Consider the following 18,017-nt stretch of genomic DNA (forward strand, 5'->3'; position numbering starts at 1 on the left):
GCAACCTCTTCCATTGTATGTTGGGGCAAAGGGAACAGGAGGAGAACATGCCAGATTAACAAAAGTGAGGTCCAAAGTGAACATAATACTGTTAAGGAGAGACCCCAGCTTAGTGTGTGAGAAATGAAAAGGACAGTCCTCATCACGATCTGCAAGGCCGCACAAACCTAACTCAGAAAGTGGGCAGACCGCACAATTAAAGTCTCCCACCCATATAACTGTATGGTCTCCTATATTTCGATCCCTCACTTTATGGATACAGTTTAACATTTTATTTAGAGTAGATTCCATTTCATGTAATGGCATGTTATTATAAAAGTTCACCAGTATGACCTTTTGTGTGGAGCCCCATTTAAAAGACAGAATTTGAAAATATTGGTCAGAGTGGAAATTAAGCACTTTTGTATCCCCCACATTTGACATGTAAATACACAGACCCCCTTTGTTGCGGCCATGGGTAGAGGGAGCAGCAGGTGTATGAAATGTTTGATACCCCATGATATGCTTTTCTTCTACAAGCCAGGTTTCTTGTAGACAGAGTATACCGTGCTTCTGGACAGTCTCCAGCCAAGGTATATGGTTGATCTTGTTACCCAGTCCTGCTACATTCCATGATAGTAATGAATGTTTCTCTTCATTTTCTACCTGCTGTGTATGGCCCTCACTCTCCATTACCTCTACCTGATCTTGCAAAGCAACCATGTCTAGGTGTTGTGTGACTCGCACAGGGGGCGGGTGCTGGTAAGAGGGTGGTGAAGCCGCCATCAAGTGGGGCAAGTTGTTAACGATGGGTAGAGATGTGTTACTATTACTATCAATCTTTGCATGGTTTTGATCACTTGATCGGAGTGTTTGATCGACTGTTCCCAGTCAATCCACCTGGTCTAAGCATCCAAACCTATTCATGGTGGGTGCACCCTCCCACCAATTATTAGGAGGTTGCCATCGCTGCCCCTGTCCCCTCCAGTTATGGTTGTGGACTATGGTCCAAGCCCCAGGACACTCTGCTAGCTGTTTTGGAGGGTAGAAAAAGGTTAGGGGTTTAGTGACGATAGTTTGTTCAACGTTCATGTGTTGGTCCCATGTGGTAATAAGATGGGCCGTATGAGGGTCCGCAAAAGACACCACGATGCAATCTCCTGGTATCGATTTGTAGGTACGGCCCACCCAGGGGACTCTCCTGACCATTAATACCCTGCTCTTGTTGGTATGAGGAATCTGCCTATTGGTGTTTAGCCAGTGGATCACTTTGTTTTTTAAGGACCACTGGGTTTCCACAATCTCAGGGGCAAGCGGAGGTGCCCCTGCCAAAATAGCCACATAGGGCCCAACCTCAGGGGGAAGATCAATGTAACCTCCTCGAAAATTCTGATGGTTCGGGTATAATTTTGGGGTATGTTCTAATAGAGGGGTAATGGGATTATTGACCTTCTGCTCAACTCTAGAGGGGGGTTTGGGCTGGAAATATTTTTTAGGTGGTTTTTCCTCTATTTTTGGGGGATTGTCAGCAACGTTGACAAGTGTCCTAGGTTTAGGGATCGGAGTGGGTTTGGATGTAGTGGGGGGTAAAATTGCAGTCGAGATCAACGGGGCAGGATGGACCTCCTTAAATGCTGTCGCTGTTTTGGTGCCAATGTTAGAGGCTAAAGGAGATTGGATAACATCATTTCTAGCCAGTGATGGACTCTCATTAATATGAGGATGTGTTACTTCTAGCTGTTTTAAGCTGAGCGTGGCTAGAGATACTAATGTTTTATCCATTTCCAATAGGTGGTTCTCGATGCGTGACAGTCTGAGTTCGAAAGGTGTCAATAATTGTTTTAAGGTGACCCAGACTGTCTGAAGAAAGTCTTCATCGTTGCCCAGTTTATCCTTATCCCTCCCTGCTTCATTTGGCCCTCCCAGTGTAAGGTTATCTTCAGGGATGATAAGATTCTCTCCCATGGGGACAGTAATGAGGTTACTATCACCACCTGTTTGATGGATAACTGGGGGTGATATTCGTTTAGGGTCCCCTTCGTTGTGTAAAAATCTTCTACGGTTGAAAAACTGCTGCCTAGCAACTTTGGCTTTTTTTCGAGCAAAAGCGGATTTTATTTTGTTTTTCTTCTTCAAGGCTTGACTACCTGGGTTTGTACTTTTTGTTACCGAGAAGGAGGGGACGCTTTTAAGCGACAAAATGGTGGGATTTCCCTGTTCGTTAGGTGGATCACCCTCACTAGGTTGGGCGGTCATAGGGGAAAAAATAAATGAGGAGTCTATTAGTGGTGGAGAAGGGAGAGTGGGAGAATGATGAACATCAACTTGGATCAACAGAGGTGGCGGACGTTCCACCTGTTGGGGAGATGCAGCGAACGCAATATTTCCCAGGGAGGATTTTTTTGAGTTTGCAAATGTTTGGGAAAGCCTGCGTGCAGCATCTAACTCCATTGAAACCCTCTTCTGCATTTTAGTGATCTCGGCGTCTATTGCCAAATTTGTCTTAACGAGAAAATCGTCCAGAGTGCCTTTTGGCTTCGTTAACCCCATCGCAGTCTTACTACGACTCCCCCGAGTACACATAATGCGTGACAGTTACAGTTTCTGTGTGGTACTCACTACAGTTACAGTCTGAGGGCAGACAACCCTATACGGAACCAAGGGGGGTGGCCCAGTCCAGTCTCTTCCAGCCTCTAACGGCCTAAAACGGCCCAGTCTTTGTCCTGTCTTCGTCCGGGCTGCGTCCCGCGCTGCGGGAGTAGTATGGCGTTATGTAGTTGGTGATTGGGGCGGGGTGCGGGCCGGCGGGGAGAGCGGACCGGAAGCTCTTCCTTGGTCTCGCAGGGACTTCTGGGAAACGAAGTCCCTGCACGCTCGCAGCCCCGCCGGTGCCTCGCGCCCCTTACCGCCTTGCCGCCTTGCCTGTCCTCCCGCGCTGCTGCAGACGCACAATCCCTCCGACGAAGCGGCACCCGCGAAGCGGGTGCGGCGAGGAGTTCTTGCAGCTGGAGCAGGGAGCCTCGTGGGCTAGTCCAAAAAGTGCAAAGGAACGCTGGTGCAGAGAAGTCTTTGATGCCTGGAAACCTCCGTTAACAAAGTGAGTGAGACACTAAGTGGGGGTTGCAGGGAGATTTTTAAAAACCTTTGGTGGGCGGGGGGCGGGCCGGCGGGGAGAGCGGACCGGAAGCTCTTCCTTGGTCTCGCAGGGACTTCTGGGAAACGAAGTCCCTGCACGCTCGCAGCCCCGCCGGTGCCTCGCGCCCCTTACCGCCTTGCCGCCTTGCCTGTCCTCCCGCGCTGCTGCAGACGCACAATCCCTCCGACGAAGCGGCACCCGCGAAGCGGGTGCGGCGAGGAGTTCTTGCAGCTGGAGCAGGGAGCCTCGTGGGCTAGTCCAAAAAGTGCAAAGGAACGCTGGTGCAGAGAAGTCTTTGATGCCTGGAAACCTCCGTTAACAAAGTGAGTGAGACACTAAGTGGGGGTTGCAGGGAGATTTTTAAAAACCTTTGGTGGGCGGGGGGCGGGCCGGCGGGGAGAGCGGACCGGAAGCTCTTCCTTGGTCTCGCAGGGACTTCTGGGAAACGAAGTCCCTGCACGCTCGCAGCCCCGCCGGTGCCTCGCGCCCCTTACCGCCTTGCCGCCTTGCCTGTCCTCCCGCGCTGCTGCAGACGCACAATCCCTCCGACGAAGCGGCACCCGCGAAGCGGGTGCGGCGAGGAGTTCTTGCAGCTGGAGCAGGGAGCCTCGTGGGCTAGTCCAAAAAGTGCAAAGGAACGCTGGTGCAGAGAAGTCTTTGATGCCTGGAAACCTCCGTTAACAAAGTGAGTGAGACACTAAGTGGGGGTTGCAGGGAGATTTTTAAAAACCTTTGGTGGGCGGGGGGCGGGCCGGCGGGGAGAGCGGACCGGAAGCTCTTCCTTGGTCTCGCAGGGACTTCTGGGAAACGAAGTCCCTGCACGCTCGCAGCCCCGCCGGTGCCTCGCGCCCCTTACCGCCTTGCCGCCTTGCCTGTCCTCCCGCGCTGCTGCAGACGCACAATCCCTCCGACGAAGCGGCACCCGCGAAGCGGGTGCGGCGAGGAGTTCTTGCAGCTGGAGCAGGGAGCCTCGTGGGCTAGTCCAAAAAGTGCAAAGGAACGCTGGTGCAGAGAAGTCTTTGATGCCTGGAAACCTCCGTTAACAAAGTGAGTGAGACACTAAGTGGGGGTTGCAGGGAGATTTTTAAAAACCTTTGGTGGGCGGGGGGCGGGCCGGCGGGGAGAGCGGACCGGAAGCTCTTCCTTGGTCTCGCAGGGACTTCTGGGAAACGAAGTCCCTGCACGCTCGCAGCCCCGCCGGTACCTCGCGCCCCTTACCGCCTTGCCGCCTTGCCTGTCCTCCCGCGCTGCTGCAGACGCACAATCCCTCCGACGAAGCGGCACCCGCGAAGCGGGTGCGGCGAGGAGTTCTTGCAGCTGGAGCAGGGAGCCTCGTGGGCTAGTCCAAAAAGTGCAAAGGAACGCTGGTGCAGAGAAGTCTTTGATGCCTGGAAACCTCCGTTAACAAAGTGAGTGAGACACTAAGTGGGGGTTGCAGGGAGATTTTTAAAAACCTTTGGTGGGCGGGGGGCGGGCCGGCGGGGAGAGCGGACCGGAAGCTCTTCCTTGGTCTCGCAGGGACTTCTGGGAAACGAAGTCCCTGCACGCTCGCAGCCCCGCCGGTGCCTCGCGCCCCTTACCGCCTTGCCGCCTTGCCTGTCCTCCCGCGCTGCTGCAGACGCACAATCCCTCCGACGAAGCGGCACCCGCGAAGCGGGTGCGGCGAGGAGTTCTTGCAGCTGGAGCAGGGAGCCTCGTGGGCTAGTCCAAAAAGTGCAAAGGAACGCTGGTGCAGAGAAGTCTTTGATGCCTGGAAACCTCCGTTAACAAAGTGAGTAACCCTCATGGAAGGTGCATCGATTGTTGCAGCAGCCATGTAATGCCTGTAATGTTGGCAAATAGCACATGCATTCAAACATAAATACTAAATGTCCTCATCTGCCTCAAGTGCCTAGTCTTACTTTACATGAGAATGCCAGAGGTTAGCACCCCATTGTGCCACCAGAAACCAAAAAAGAATAAGTTACCACCCGCCAGGCCTTGTTCAGCAGATGTTAAAGTTTACAACCCTCGGGAATCCTCATTGTAGAGAGTCTCACTTCATCGAACTAACCAGAACGGTAATGCTGAATTGGTATTGATCTATAGTTTGAGGAGTTCCTCAGGTTTAGAGGTTCCACAAACTATTTCCAAAATGAGACGGGGGAAATTTCAGGGACAAAGGAAAACATGACAGAAATGGCAGACATGCACACTGTTTTTCTGGCTTTCTGCTTCACTGGTGGGCAGATAGATAAAACACTTGGGTAATGTGACTGTGCATGCCAGTTTACACACGTTTTTAATTCTGGTTCTAAATTGACCTTTATGATTTTTACAATGTTGTTAGATTCATGCTCAAAGTAAATTTTTTAAAGGATTGCTACACTTCCAATATTTTTGCTTTATACAGAGAAATAAAGGAATATCGTTGCTCTTCCTGGGATGACAATTTGTGTCTACTGAGACGATGTTTAGTGAAATGAAACATATGATAACATTCCTTAACCTCGTTTTCATCAGTTTGCCAGGCACAAAAAGTTTGTTAATGACTACTTTTTGTATTATGGGGGCAAAAAAGAAGACTTCAAGCGTTCACAGTAAGTACTGACACAAAATGTGTACATTTCTCTTGATAGTGGATAGTAGTTGATAAAGAGCATAGTTTTCTTTTTCCCCTGCTGCATATGGTAGGTGTGGCTATGTAGAAGCAGGTGAACCCCCTAGGGGCTGTTCATCTGTGATATATTCGTTCAGGTTTATGGAGATTACAGGGAACCACCACTAGAAAGCGGGTTATCGTTGTTACATGCAAACAGTTTTGATTCAGGCTTCAAAATTGTACTTTAAGAGGCTGTATTGTATATGAGTGCCTTTGCTTTTCTTTGTTAGACCACTCACGGCCCTTGAGACCTCAGTGACCCAAGAGAAGTTGCAAGGAGCGACACATAGCATAGTTTATAGTGTTTGCTGTTTCCATACTCCTGCTGTTGTTAAAAGGAAAATTCAGGAACTTACGGCTGAACAGTCTGCTTCCTCCTCCTTTAGTCAGGTATGGAATCCTGCAGCCTCTGTGTGTTGTTTTCATATGAGGGTGTTTGGCCTGATGCAGAAGGATCTTCACCTTATTAAGTTGAAGAGAATCTCCCTGTCACCTGATACTGGTTTTGAGACAAGGAATGATAGTGGTTTGGGATGAACTTCGAACCAGATGAATCCGCGACTGAGCCTTGTGTTTTCTTTCACTTCACGTTCTTTTATTCTGCTTTTCTGTGTACACAGAGCAAATGATAAGACCGACTTGGATGTCATTCGAGAAAATCATCGGTTCCTGTGGCAGGAGGAAGATGAAGTTGACATGACATGGTAATTTTGTGATGTAATAAAATGTAGTATATTTCGCTAGACTGGGAGGAGGGCGGTCGGCCATGTGTAGTGCAGGTAAAACCTGCTAGCTTCTGAAAACAGTTGAAATCCAATTTGACTTTCTGTTCTCCAACATCTTGGTTTTGTATATATGTTTGTAGTTTAGTTGTTGTGGCATAAATTATCCCAAGTAAGTCATTCAAACCTAATTACTGTTGGTGGCATCACATGCTCGTCTGTTCCCCCCCTTAAATATAACTCTATAAAGATGTTTCTGAACTGATTTTATTAAAATAATAGAAAGTCATCAACACACTCACAACACTCATCCCATACTATTGCACATCTTCTTCCAAAAGAAAATCTTTGATTTGTTCCCCTCATTAGACGAATAAAAAGTGCGCTGTGGAAGGACCTGGGCTCCACTGTGCCCTATTTTAAAATATTTGGTTATTCAGGTACTGTTGATGTTAATTTTCAAAATGGCCATTATATAGAAATTCTATTTGATAGCAGACTTAAAGCATGTTAAAAAAGTATTGGCAAAACCTATAGGTCTCGCCTATGCAAGAGTAATGGGCTTTGCCAATTTGTTTTAGCCATGTTGTACACCAGTATGACTGCTGTTCAGCATGGCTAAAAGTTAGTGGCGTAGGGTATAGGGGAGTTGAAGTGTCGTAGAGTGCAGCGTTGTAGAGCGTAGTAGAGTGTTGGTAGAGTGGAGTGGCGTGGAGTGTTGGGGGTGGGGCAGAGTGGAGTGGAGGGTTGTAAAGTGGAGACACATAGAGTGGAGTGGAATACAGTGGAGTATATTGTCGTAGAGTGAAGTATCGTAGTGTGAAGTGTCCTGTGGTAGAGTGGCGGAGAGTGGAGGGGCATAGAGTGGAGTAGATTGTCATAGAGTGGAGTGACGTAGCGTGGAGAAAGCATGCCATTGCAGACAGCACATTTTCAATTGAAATGACTATTACATATGGCACAGATAGAGTTTTACTGTTAAAACTATCCAGTGCACAAACAATAGCGTGTGAAAACGGCATCACGTAATATATTGATTTGTTTTGATCGTATTGAAATATTTGTTTTTAGTACACTTCAAAATTCCAAAAAAAATGCTTTATTTGTGCTTCCCTAATTTGATATATTCTGAAATATTTGCACAGTTCATTTACAGAAATGTAAATTGTGTTTTGTGCTAGAAAAATGCCTTTCCTCTCACACCCCCAGATTGTCCACTAAAACCTCTCACTTTGAAGTCAGAGAAAGAAAAGTAAACACCAGGGTCCCTCCAAAGACAGAGCCTGACATATGACTTCTGTTTTTGAATGCACAGCAAATGTGTCAAGATAAGAACAAAATGTAAAGTCCTGTTTGCAGAAAGTGAGTACTCGTAGAGGAATACAGTAAACAGGCTATGCTCCATGGGAGGGATTAACTCAAGCTAGCCATCCTAAAATAAATAAAGCCAGCAAATAGAAAGCAAGCAACTTTGAGTTACAAAATACATAGCCAATGGTAAGCAATAGGTGGAATGCATTCCCAGGGATACTGTTATAATACCCCCAAGAATTCTTTAGCAAACTAGACAGCTGGGCTGTCTGATAGGGTTCCACTGAAAAAGGCAGAGAGATTACTGTGGCTAGAAAGATGCTGAGTACTGTAGTGAAGGTGTGGTGACTTGATATGCATCTTTCAAAACATCTTTGTAGAAAGATCTGGTAAAGAGATGCCCAAGGGAATGTTGTATGTAGGGTTATGGGTAGTTCTGTGTTATACAGGAGAGGCTACAGCAAGCATTACAGTGGGTGTTCCACAGAATAGATATAAGATAAGATGCAAAATTAGAATCATCTGACAGGAGTTGAATTTGCAATGCACCTGGCCTTGGGGGCCATTATTTGATGGGGCAAAAGGATAATGAAAGGTACCCATAAACCTTCCGCAAGTATAAACCACATAATATTTGTTCCTAGAGAGCCAGAAATATGGTGTTTTGAGGTATGCTGAGCCTGTTTTTTTCTGTTGACAGGGAAAAGAGAATGGCAAAGAAATATTGTGATAAATTATTCAAAGAATACTGCATTGCGGATCTGAGCAGATACAAACAGAACCAGGTTTGTGGTACTTACAAATATTGCACTGGGCTTAAAGAAATGTTTTATTCAGCGCCCTTGAAATTTTGTACCAATTTTAAACCAATTCTATGGCAGTGTGCATGACTTTTGAGATTGTAAATTGGCAGGTTCCACAACATTTTTAGGTGGCCTTCCTTTACTATCTTTCCACAGTGTTACTACTTTACTTGCTAACTAAGCAGTCTTTTATGTACGCATTACTTTGTAGGTTAGTTTGTGTTCTTTATGTACCCAACATACATACATAGCAGGGCCTACCGCAGGCATCTTCGACTCAGGTGGGCTCCCACCCCTCACACCCTTCAGTGGTTCACCCAATGAATTTCTTCGAGACATGGGAGTCTCACAGCCTCCTCCTCTTAAGGGGTACCCCATCACTTTGTGTTACACCTGTTGTGTAGTTCCTACCAATGCGCATTGTTTGGATAACATGAACTAAGGGCTTGGTGTCAAGACTTATTCCGGACATCCCCACAGGATATGTTGGCCTACAGACCAGCTATCTCACAGTGCCACTGTAGGCCCCCCATAGCCTACCAGGGAGCAAATTGCTTTCTGGCAAACACTGAACATGACAATCCTGACCCCTTAGGGATCGTGGAAGTAGTACAGAACCTTTCGCTTAGTCATTCTTGCTTACTTATTTTCAGAGAAATATACAGAGAGTACACAGTGAGACGTTTTCAATAATATTTATTGAACCAACGTTATTCTTGCATAAAATAAGTGTAGTCTAATGATTAGTAGACAGAAGCAGATAAACGTGATTACCAGCACCAGAAGCGTAAATAGTAGATCTAGTTCTTTCCTGGTGCTCAACAATGTGTATATATACCTAGAGTGTGTGTAGGTGTGGAGCCGAAAATCCCCCCCGGGGATGATCCAACCCCTTTACCAACCCCTTTACCTGATGGGATAGATTGAAGGACACTGTCTTAGTCACGAATAGCACACCCCTCATGAGATGTCAGACCGCTGCATGGTGATTTCTCAGCATACAAGGACCCTCAGTGTCAGCGGAAGTACCTCCTCTGATAACCTATTGCGATGCTCATCTTTTATAATAAAAAGCAGCTATGCAATGTGAGCATAGATTAGCGGTGTTATGGATATATAAATAGCTTTGTCGCCCTTTGGTTGAATTTAGTGATGACCTTTGTATGTAGTGCTAATTGAGACCTTGTACATGATGTTCAGGGCGTTGTGATAATGTTTGGCGAAGCTAGATGTAAAAACAAGTTTCGTTTCGGAGAAACCAATCCAAAATTGTCATGCGTGCAAATGTGTGCAAAAGGTCACAGTTGGAAGTTTTATTTGTGAGGACAATGTAAGAAATAAGCTGCTTCACTACATGGGCCTAACTCTGGAATATAACAAACCATTGATGCACATCTGTGACTTTCTTTTCAACTGCAGTGCAGAATTCATGTTGTTCTTGATATCTAAAAATACATGTCTTTTATACAATGCTTCATACAATGGTTTTGTTTTTTCTGAACGCTAGAAATAAACCGGTGCTCTTTTATTCCATTAACTGCACTTAATTGCCTCCCTTGAAAGGAGCTAATTAAGTGTCGTTAAATGGGAAAGTCTGAATCCAGGCCTCGCCTGGAATTCAGACTTCTGAGCAACAGATTATCATAAATGTTAGCTTAACTCACTGGGCTATTTTGCTGGAATGGTGTTTTTAGTCCTCTAAAAACCTTGAAAGTTCAGTATGCCTTTTGTATGATTTTGTTACAGATGTCTTTCCCAACTTTTGGCAGTGCAGAACGCTGCTTTGTATCTCATTACAGGCAGATTGTGAAGCCCATTGCCCCCCCCTCACTTCTGACAACTGGCACTTCATTTACACACTTGTTAACTTTCGTGATTTTTTGTTTGTTATTAGATCAATGACTGGCAAGAGCTATGCTTGTTTCCACCATCTTGTCCTGATTGCTGTGTTGTGGTTCATCTGTGAGTCATGCACCCTGAGCAGAGACTTGCCATGGGTGACGTCATTCTTCCCTATGAGCTGGAAAGCTCTGAGCATATCGCGTCCCAAATATACTTGGAAAAACGACAATGTGAAGCAACCACCGCACATTGATTAAATACAAAAATGCACGTTCTCTTCCAAAAAGAACACCAGCAAACGAACAGGACGAAATGCTCACACCGTTACTTACATAGCAGGACAGACTCCCAAGAGACGCAGACCTAATGATTTACCTTGTTCAGATGTTTGATGTATTGTTTGACTTCATCATAGATCGTTCGAACATTGATCTATAGATCTTCCCGTTTAATATTCAATTTCAATTTGCTGAAAATGTGATGCAATCCCAAAACCCACTATAATTGATTTGTTATTCTTCGATTATAGAACATGTGGTCGAAACACAAACACTTCCATAATACTATAGACATGTGCTTGAGATTAATAACACATTGTGAAATATTTGGAAGGAAATAGCTAATCATTTGATGTTTCTAATGGTTGGATTGATGAGGTAATTGTATAGTTGTTATACTTAAAAGGAAAGAAATCCCTAGGTAAATTATTGATCCGGTGCAGAATTCCCATTTTGCGTTATGTCAACGGCATTCCAGAAAGTGAAGGAGTATATTTACATGGGCTGTGTAGTGTGCCTCTGGAATGTTGGTCATTTTTCACAGCGTAGTTAAGGCTTGTTTATTTCACCCATGTAGAACATCATGTAATGGTTAGAGGGAGTCACATTTGTGACCTTTTGGGGGCCAACAGAGGTCTTCATCATGCTATCTTTGTGGGGAAACCTTGGACCCAGACAGGGATAGATTTCTGAGTTGTGCTGTGATAGAGCGCGCGAGGTCACCCAGCCAATGATTCCGCCGTTTCCGGCTTCAGGGCCCATATACTTTCAACTCACACTATTCATTGACCAGGCGACTTCACGGGCAGCTACCAATTGTGTGTGTTCCCTACTTGTTATGACTCAGTGTACCCGACTTACCATCCACCGACACGGGTACCTATGACTTCAATGGATCAGGGGCCTAGCTGTAAAAGGAAAGGCAGCAAATGCAATTTCAAAATGACATTCAATGTTGTTTAAATGACCACGGACAACTGGAAGTTTTAAAATGTTTATCTAAAGTTCGTTATCATCTAACATCAGATACACAAGAATGAGGCAATCAATAACCAAGATAATGTAAATTATATAGCTATAGAGAAATAACGACAGGGTAACCATTCAAATGCAATATGGAATGCAAATGGGAAAAATACTATATAATCTCAGAAATGTTTGAGCATGGACAGACTATGCATGGGTAACTATAGGAGGGCCTATAAAGAGTAACACGCTAAACTTAAAGTGAAGGGACCTTTAAACAGTCTAGGTAAGGAAGTTCTAGACCATATCAGAAAATGACAAAATGCAATGCAAAATATGATTTCTAAAAGGTAGGGTAACATGGGAACATATCATGAAATATGCAAATGACTTTACGTTCAATAGTTTGCGGCAAAAAGCATGGAAAAATCAACATATGCAAATGTATGTCTTTATTAAAGCAAAAGGTAGAAATATAGAAAGGAGCAAGTTTAAAGAACTTAGAGCAGTATTTACCTAGACTGGTGTGGAAACCAAACCCTGGCCACGGGTCAGTTAAGGACAGGAAACCCTCAAGGAAGGATACCCCTCAAAGGACAGCAGGTGCAGAATGGACACCCGGACAGGACAGGATACCCTCAGATTAGGAATCAGGACAGGACCTCAGGACAGGACAGCAAACCCTCAGGACAGGACCGCTCAGGACAGGAACGCACCCGCAGTTTGGAAGCAACGCCTGCGCTCCACCCTCTCTGCAGCTATCGATCAAGACCCCGATTGGGTCAGCGAACTCCCAGCAAAGTGCTTCGCCAGCACTTTAAGGTTCAGTAAAACCTTAGTCTATGGTCAATTTCGGACAGAGTGCTCCGCAGCGCCCTGTATCTTCAGTCACCTATTGAGTACGATGGGTCAGTGACAGGTCAGCTAAACCAGACAAGTCGGACAATTCCCTAGGTAAACCCAGGGTAGATATACTCTTTTGGGACGGTGTACCACCCCCCAATGTTGCAAAGTGTCAGAATCCCTCAATTTGGATTGGTCCTAAGGTAGGATTTGGGTAACACACCAATCAGAATAGACTATTTAGATGCTTCATTATCATATTTGGGTACCGCCTAGCGAGATTGGGGTTCCCATGAGAAACTGTGCAGAAATACGAGTGACAAATTAACAATGTAACACATGAGGAGCAACATTCTCCATTCTCGTAGCGCAGAGGTGGCTTTCCCAGGCGCATCTTGACTGTGGCTGCCAGCTGGCTGAGTTCCACTGTCCAAAGTTGCCACCTTTCAGTGCTCCCTGGTCATGCGCAGAAGAGACCGTCAATATGGCTCCCAATCAGTTCGGACCCCCATACCCCGCGGTACATGAAAAGTAAGCGAGAACAAATTAATACACAAACATAACGTTATGAAATCACATCACAGGGTTGTACTTTTCATCTTATCATCATAAAATATACTTATGCAGTCTAAATGTTAGCTACATGGATACAGTCACAAGAGCAGTAGCACGAGCAGTACCACATGATGGGCACAGCTATGTATTACGCATGCGCATAAATTTCCCTCCACTTCTGCAGACACGTCAGGACACGTGAGTGTGGCTGACGCATGCGCAGTAACTAAATACAAGCGGCGGCCATTTTATAAACACGGATTAAAGTAGTTAGGAATACACATAGGCAAGCGTCTTAACCCTTATTCAAACTTAATATAAACATTAGAAAGACGTACACTTATTACTTTGTTACACATGAACGAGGTTCTTGAATACAGCAAGGTCGCAAATATGCGAAGCTTTGCTTCATCAATCCCCTCTTTGATGATATTTACTATCATCACAAAATATATGGAACCAGATGCCAACTTTCTCTCACACTTTATACAGCTCTATTTCTTCCAGCAATCGCTCCAACTTCTCTCTTTCAGTTCTGGTAGGGTGAGAAGTCTTCACCTTTTTGTATATCTGATCATTCACTTCCTCCAATTCGATCTCATCCACACTCCGTTTTGACCCTCTTGCATTTACCTCGTGCTTTTTGGTGCGCTTGCGGCATTTACAACAAACAAAAATGAGAAATATGATAAGACCTATAATTCCAATTGGCATCAGTATCTTGAACAATAAGCCTTTACCTACGCTAGCAAGCCAATGACCTACATTTGAGAGACCATCTACCAGTCTCTTCCAGGCACTATCAACCTCGAGTGGTCTGAGTTCCTTTGCCAAATTAGTAATATTTTTCACATATCTTTTGATCTGTACACTTTTATCCGGAATATAAGTGCAACAATGTTGCGCCTTCAACATCCGGCAGACTCCGCCCTCTTTCGCTAATAAGGTGTCAAGAGCAAGTCGACTCTGCAAAACCATTGATCTGATCGCAACCATTTCCGTATTGACCAGCAGAAATCCATGAGCTGTCTCAGTAGACAATACATCCACTATAGTAGACAATTTACAAATTCTGTGAGTGTTCAGAACCACTCCCACTCCAGGTATCAGTGCACTGAAAATACTACCCATAATTTCACCTATACTTTCTCTTTTACTACGCACTAAGCCATTAGTATTTTCATTGCTTCCAGCTTTCCCATTCACATGGTATATTTTCGGGAAGACAATGCCAAAATAGCAACTTCCATACCAGTGATCCGGCAATTTGAAATAAGCCTTGTCCCCACAAATATAATAAATTCCAGGAAACACAGGCTCTGACCCATTTTTGAAACCCCAACCTCCAATTACCTTGTAATTATGTTCGCATTCACTGGAACCAATGAAAACATTATTATAGTAGCTAGTCTTCTCGCGATGAAGACATAACTTTCCTTTCTTTTCAAAATCCAGCAACAGAGCAGGTCCCGCCCCACCATTTGAGGTGCCTTCCATGTTCTCAGCCCACTTTGGCCTTTTCTGACTTTCGTCATTAGCCTTCTTTTGTATTTTAATTCTTCTTTTCTCTGCCATGTTCAGGAACATCTTTTCCTGCTCACGCAAAGAACAAGTCAAGTTATCTCTGTGTGCGTCCGCTATGTCAATGTTACCTATAGTCAGGAAGTAGTCTCCCATATATCTAATTGTGTCACTTTTGGTATGTACAGGATTCAAGTTCCCACGTATAGGAAGCTCAGAAAAGATCACGTCATTGTTAGAGTAATAGTACTGTAACGGTCCTCTTTTGTAAAATAAACTAGCTAAAATGCTACAGGAGATTCCATATGTCAGCGGCAAGTGATGGTATGTCACGCCTTCAGCTACAGAAGTGGGTAGCTTCATGCAGACATAGCAATCTTCAATTTCCATAGTCTCTACATAGTGTATTAATAAGTTTGCGAAAACATTTAAGTGTGTCTTGTTCTTAACTCCATGATAATGTAGTCCTCCCTCATCTGATGCTTCTAAGTCTTGTTTCGTTTGTCTCAGTGCTCTCTCATGTCTTGCTACACTTTGTGTTGTCAGCTCCTCACTGTCAGTATTTACAATTTCAGTAGGGACAATGTTAGTATTTTTACTCACAGCAAAGGGTATAAAGATTGTTAGTCCTATCCAGAGTAATATCAGGACAACTACACTACAGACACATACCTTGCAGCATGTTTTGCAACAGCTGCGACTAGGTCTACCACTCACGTTTGAATCAGACATTTTGGCTCAGAAGAAGTTTCTCGACCCCTCTTTGTGACTTTACACGAGTATTTTACTTTGTGCAAATTCACGGTGGCTCGTCTTCTTCTTCGTCAGAGTACTCAGGGACGGGCTCTCCGTCGCTTACGTCAGTTATATCAAGATCTTCAAGTTCTTCCAACACCAGAGTCCATTCAGGTGACTTGTACTTTTTGTTTTGTCTTTTTATTCGATCACTCCTTCTGTTGGAAGTATCTTCTTGTTGTTTAGCTATGCGTGCACTTCTTCTTTCTTCTGCACGTTTTTCTTCTACCGTCTTTATCCTTAGTCTTAGCTTCTTTACGAATCTTGGTTCAAGATGCTTTCTTTTCTTAAGTCTTTTTGTTGGGACGTGGACTTCGTTTCCTTCTCTTGCCCTTTTGTTTTCATTTACTTGTGGCAATTCTGTTTCAGTTTCTTCCTCTTCTATCTGACTAATTCCAGGGCTCGCATCTATTTCTTCTGCCTGGTTACCAATCTGGCCTTGTTCAGGTAAATTATGTGTTTGCTCTTCAAGTGTCTCTGACTCTGTTTCCTGAACACGTTCTTCTAATTCTATCTGATCCTGTTCAAGCACTTCGATCTCTGGACTTTCTTCTGCTCGAACTATTACACTATGTCTAGTCTGTCCCTTCCCGATATCAGGAGTCAGTGGAGGAGTATCAAACACTTGCTCTGTATCCTGCACTTGTTCAGTATCGGGCACTTGTTCAGTCTTATTCACTTGTTCTGTATCAATCACGTGCTCTGTCCCTGTCTGACCTTCTCCTTCCTCAGTTTTGATGTGAATCTCAAGATTCTGAGGTTCTTCGCCTGTGCCTTGCTTTTCCTCACTAGTCCACTCTCTACCTTCCTGTAGTCGCTCCCTCGTTCGAATGGGATCTTCAGTGAGATCAATCAATGGAATCCACTCTTCTGGCCATATGCTTGGCAGCTCGTCTTCAGCTACTCCTGGCTCAGCTTCCTGGACCCCTTCAGCAGGCTGGACTCTTGGTAGTTCGTCATCAACTATTCTTGGGCCAACATCTGCTGATTCTACAGCTCGACTGGTACTGGGCTGTACGTCGTCAGCTACTTCCGGTCTGGCTCCTGCAGAGTCCTCTGCTGGACGCACTTCTGCTTCAGGCTCCTCGTCTGGTGGTACCTTCTGGGTGTGGCTGGCGTGTACCCAGCGCGGAACTCCAGCACACTTTACTGCTGTGGTAGTTACCAAGATCACCTGACGTTTTTCTCCCCACCTTGGCTCCAGGCAGGTCTTCCGAGTGTGCTTCTTTATCTTCACCCAGTCCCCTGGGACCAGTTTGTGGAGAGGAGTCGTTGGATTGAGGATTAATTAATTAATTAATTAATTAATTAATTGCAAGTTTATATAGCGCTAGGATCGACTCCCGGAGGAGTATCTCCGCGCTTCGACCGCTGCGAAACCCTTCCTGGCTTCCCTGAGAGATGGTCCCTTAATGGGTACCTCCAGGGTGAGACCAGGCATCCCCGGCGGTCTGGTGGGGCCGTTAGTGAAGATGAGGCAAGCTAATGCCCAGAGTTGCCGAGTGTGATCGCTGATCAGAGTGGACACCGAGGCGAGAGAATTATCGAGTCCGCTGACCCTGGTCCAGAAACCTGCCGCGTCGGGAATCGAACCCTGGTCCCGGGCCGTCCTCTGCTCTCGGGTCTGCCGCCTCTAACCAGTGAGCCACACCACTTCGCCAGGATGGCGTCTTCTCCGATCTGGCGAGAGATAGAACGCACTTGGTCACCCAATCTCTTGCAGTATTCAAGCACCAAATCATCAGTAATATTCAACAGTTTGCTTCCTGGTACCCATGCTTGTCTCATCACTCTTTCCATAATGATTTCATGGGGACTTAGGCCTGTTTTGCGATCAGGAACACTTCTCAGTCCCATCAGGACCAGGGGCAGGGCCTTCACCCAGGTCATTTTAGATGCATCACACAGTTTTGCTAGTCTGTTTTTGATAGTTCCATTTATTTGTTCCACTACTCCAGAAGCCTCTGGACGGTAGGCACAGTGAAGCTTTTGGGCAATTCCAAAGGCCTTACAGAGTTCGTCGATCACTGCATTCTGAAAATGTGAGCCTTGATCTGATTCAATAGTGACTGGCACCCCGAACCTAGGTATCCGTTCTTTTAGTAAACACTTAGCTACTGTCTTTGCGTCATTTTGGGGAGTAGGGAAAGCTTCCACCCACTTGGAAAATAAACAGACCATGACAAGAACATATCTTTTCCCTTCACAACGGGGCATGGTGATGAAATCAACCTGTATTCTTACAAAGGGACCCCCGGACCTCTCAATTTTTCCCAGTTCCACCACAGTTTTCTTCCCTGGGTTCATCTTTTGACATGACAGGCACCTCTGGCAGAGGGACTCTGCCACTTTCCTGAACTTTTTACTGTACCAAGTCTGTTGGAATACTAGAATCATGGCATCCCTACCAATGTGTGACCCTTCATGTATCAACCTCGCCATTGTGCTAAGTAAGTGTCTAGGTAACACAGGCATACCAGTTGGACCTAAGATGACACCATCCACACGCCTTGGTCGACACCCATCGTCCTTCCACTTCTCTCTTTCTTGCCAAGGTGCCGCCTGCTGCCACTCTTTCACTTCATCCCATGTGGGCACTTCTTCAAACACCTGAAGTTGGCAGCT

The 18,017-nt window shown here is 45.4% G+C and overlaps 1 protein-coding gene across 3 annotated transcripts in view; it reads left to right on the forward strand.

Moving 5' to 3' along the window:
• The window catches only part of LOC144754997 (protein FRA10AC1), a 312,415-nt gene that overhangs the window by 113,771 nt on the left and 180,627 nt on the right, over nucleotides 1-18,017 (forward strand). For all 3 annotated transcript variants that reach the window (XM_078643391.1, XM_078643392.1, XM_078643393.1), the window contains exons 6-8: nucleotides 5,618-5,694; nucleotides 6,377-6,460; nucleotides 8,490-8,574. In XM_078643391.1, coding sequence (XP_078499517.1) covers nucleotides 5,618-5,694; nucleotides 6,377-6,460; nucleotides 8,490-8,574 — 246 coding nt within the window. The remainder of the gene's footprint in view (nucleotides 1-5,617; nucleotides 5,695-6,376; nucleotides 6,461-8,489; nucleotides 8,575-18,017) is intronic.

Source organism: Lissotriton helveticus, chromosome 5_1 (assembly GCF_964261635.1).
Source record: "Lissotriton helveticus chromosome 5_1, aLisHel1.1, whole genome shotgun sequence".
Taxonomy (NCBI): Eukaryota; Metazoa; Chordata; class Amphibia; order Caudata; family Salamandridae; genus Lissotriton; species Lissotriton helveticus.